Source organism: Quercus suber, unplaced genomic scaffold (assembly GCF_002906115.3).
Source record: "Quercus suber isolate HL8 unplaced genomic scaffold, Cork oak 2.0 scaffold_48, whole genome shotgun sequence".
Classification (NCBI taxonomy): Eukaryota; Viridiplantae; Streptophyta; class Magnoliopsida; order Fagales; family Fagaceae; genus Quercus; species Quercus suber.
Genome location: NW_027069513.1, coordinates 930,164 through 932,581, shown reverse-complemented (window position 1 = coordinate 932,581; position 2,418 = coordinate 930,164). Strand labels below are relative to the sequence as shown.

The following is a 2,418-nucleotide window of genomic DNA, read 5'->3' as shown; positions in this document are numbered from 1 at the left end:
GAATTTACATATCCAAAAATTGGGTTTTTATTGAATACTCTAGAATACGTATATAAAAAAAAAATCAAAACTCAGTAAATAATTAATTATTTTCATTCATATACCAAAGCAACAATACCTAAATAACCTTCTAAAATATAAGCCTTTTTCTGTTCTTCATGAGCAAAATTCTAGCAATGCAAAACAGCTACCAGTTCAACTTCTAGAGGATTTTCAATTTTTTTTTTTTTTTTTTGCATAGCAGAAAAAAAAAAAAAAAAAAACACAGAGATACACAAACACGAAGATCAGAGATCGGCTGAGATTTGGTGGTGGATCAGAGCGTTGGTTCGGAGCTGCGGCGTTTGGTGGTGTAGATCAGCTCGGAGATTGGATAGGAGCGTAGATCGAAGATCGGTTTCAGCGTGGTGGATCGGAGCTCGGAGATCGGCTGCGCTGTGGATGCGGAGCTGTGGATCGGTGATGCGGAGCTGTGGAGATTGGTGATGCGAAGCTTCGGTGGTGGAGATTTGGTGGTGGATCGGTGGCGTTTGGTGGATCGGAGCTATGGCGGATGGGTTTTGTGATTTGGTGGTGGATCGGTGATGCGGGGCTGTGGAGATCGGTGATGCAGCGCTTCAGTGGTGGAGATTTGGTGGTGGATCGGTGGCGTTTGGTGGTCGGAGCTGTGGCGGATGGGTTTTGTGATTTGGTGATGGAGATCGTTGATGCGGGCTTCGGTGGTGGAGGGTGGTGGATCGGTGGCGTTTGGTGGTCGGAGCTATGGTGAATGGGTTTTGTGATTTGGTGGTGGAGATCGTTGATGCGGGGTTGTGAAGATCGTTGATGCGGAGTTTCGGTGGTGGAGGGTGGTGGATCGGTGGCGTTTGGTGGTCGGAGCTGTGGCGGATGATTTGGAAGAGAAGACCAGAGAGATGGGTGTAGAGAGAGAGAGAGAGTGAGAGCGTAAAAGAAATCTAAAAATGGTAGAGAGAGAGAGAGCGCGGGTATTTAAGGCAGGTAGGTAAAGAGAAATAATAAAAAAAAATAGAGTATAATGAATATTTTATTGAAATATCTTGTAAAATAAATGAATTGATGTGGGTGTTTTGTAAAAGTAAACGTGTAAAATAGAAAAAGTAGATTTTTAGTGTAAAAATGGATGTGTAAAATAAACATGCTGATGTGAATGCTCTAACAAGGCAACATAAAAAGCAGAATTATAGCTGCCCTTTCAAATACTAGTCAGGCTAGTCACACGTGAAGGCTCACAAGAGTAAAAATAATATTACAAAAAACAAAACTAGGCACAATAAAAAGTTGAACCGGGCAGAAAATAGCCACAAGAAGTAGAAAGAAAGTTGCAGAGGATGAAACGCACAGAAAAACTGAAGAAGAAGAAAAAGAAGACTGCTGTGATGAGATGCGTTTCTTCGGGTGACCAGTGCTGTGACAAGATGGGTTGATCAGATTTGATTTCAATACCGGTTGGAATTGGTATACCGGCCGAAACTCACCAAAATCGACCGGAATGGCTGGCACGGCCCGATATCAACTGGAATTCAACCCGAGGTGGAGCAAGGGGGTTCTTTGTGCCAGTGAAGTGACTGTTACGAAATTTTCAAGGAATCAATAACAATGTGTTTTACGATTCCACCAAAAAAAAAAAAAAAAAAAACCCTTTTTCCTTCTTTTGTGAAAGTAGGACCCAACTCTTCCGGTTTTCGAAAAAAGAATGGTAGCTATTCCCACTACTTTGGAAAACTTGTAAAAGACAGAAAAAAGAGGAAGACAAAGAACATGGAAACCAAAAAAAAGAAGAAGAGAGAAATCCAAAAAAAGAGACAACTAGTTTTTGCTGCTTTAGTGTTTGAATTTTGGCCGGCGCATGTGTATTACCTCAATTTGGTCTGTGTGTTGCAACCATGGCTCCTTCCTTTACTCCATCCTCATCAACCCCAAAATTGACAAATGAATATGAGGTTTTCGTTAGTTTTCGTGGGGCAGATAGCCGCACAGGATTCACCAGCCATCTCTTTGCCGCTTTAGACCGCAAAAAGATTGATGCCTATAAAGTTGACAAAAACCTCCCTAGAGGGGAAAAGATTGGGCCAGAGTTGTCAAAGGCAATTGAGGCATCAAGGATTGCAGTTGTGGTGTTCTCAAAAACGTATGCTACTTCATATTGGTGCTTGGATGAGTTGGTGAAGATCATGGAATGCAAAAGGGAGTTCAATCAAAGGGTGCTCCCTATTTTCTACCATGTGTCTCAACCCGAGGTGCTAGAACTGAAGGGGAATTTTGCCGAGCTCCCAAATGGCGCTGAAGACAAGAGGAACAGTTGGAGAGCTGCACTGACGGAGGCCGCAAACTTGGCAGACTTGCATTTGGAACCAAATCGGTAAATATTATATCTACATTTGATTTTTTTTTTTTTTT

General features: G+C 42.2%; 1 protein-coding gene across 1 annotated transcript; it reads left to right on the top strand.

The window, feature by feature from the left end:
- The first annotated feature begins 1,904 nt into the window (after positions 1-1,904).
- On the top strand, positions 1,905-2,384 carry LOC112025217 (disease resistance protein RPV1-like). Its single transcript, XM_024057875.2, has one exon. It carries the CDS (start codon positions 1,905-1,907, stop codon positions 2,382-2,384), a length of 480 nt encoding a protein of 159 aa, XP_023913643.2.
- The last annotated feature ends 34 nt before the right edge of the window (positions 2,385-2,418 follow it).

What these genes read in the sequence shown, in the direction of transcription:
- LOC112025217 (XM_024057875.2), top strand. Translation starts at nt 1,905, where the DNA reads ATGGCTCCTTCCTTTACTCCATCCTCATCAACCCCAAAATTGACAAAT.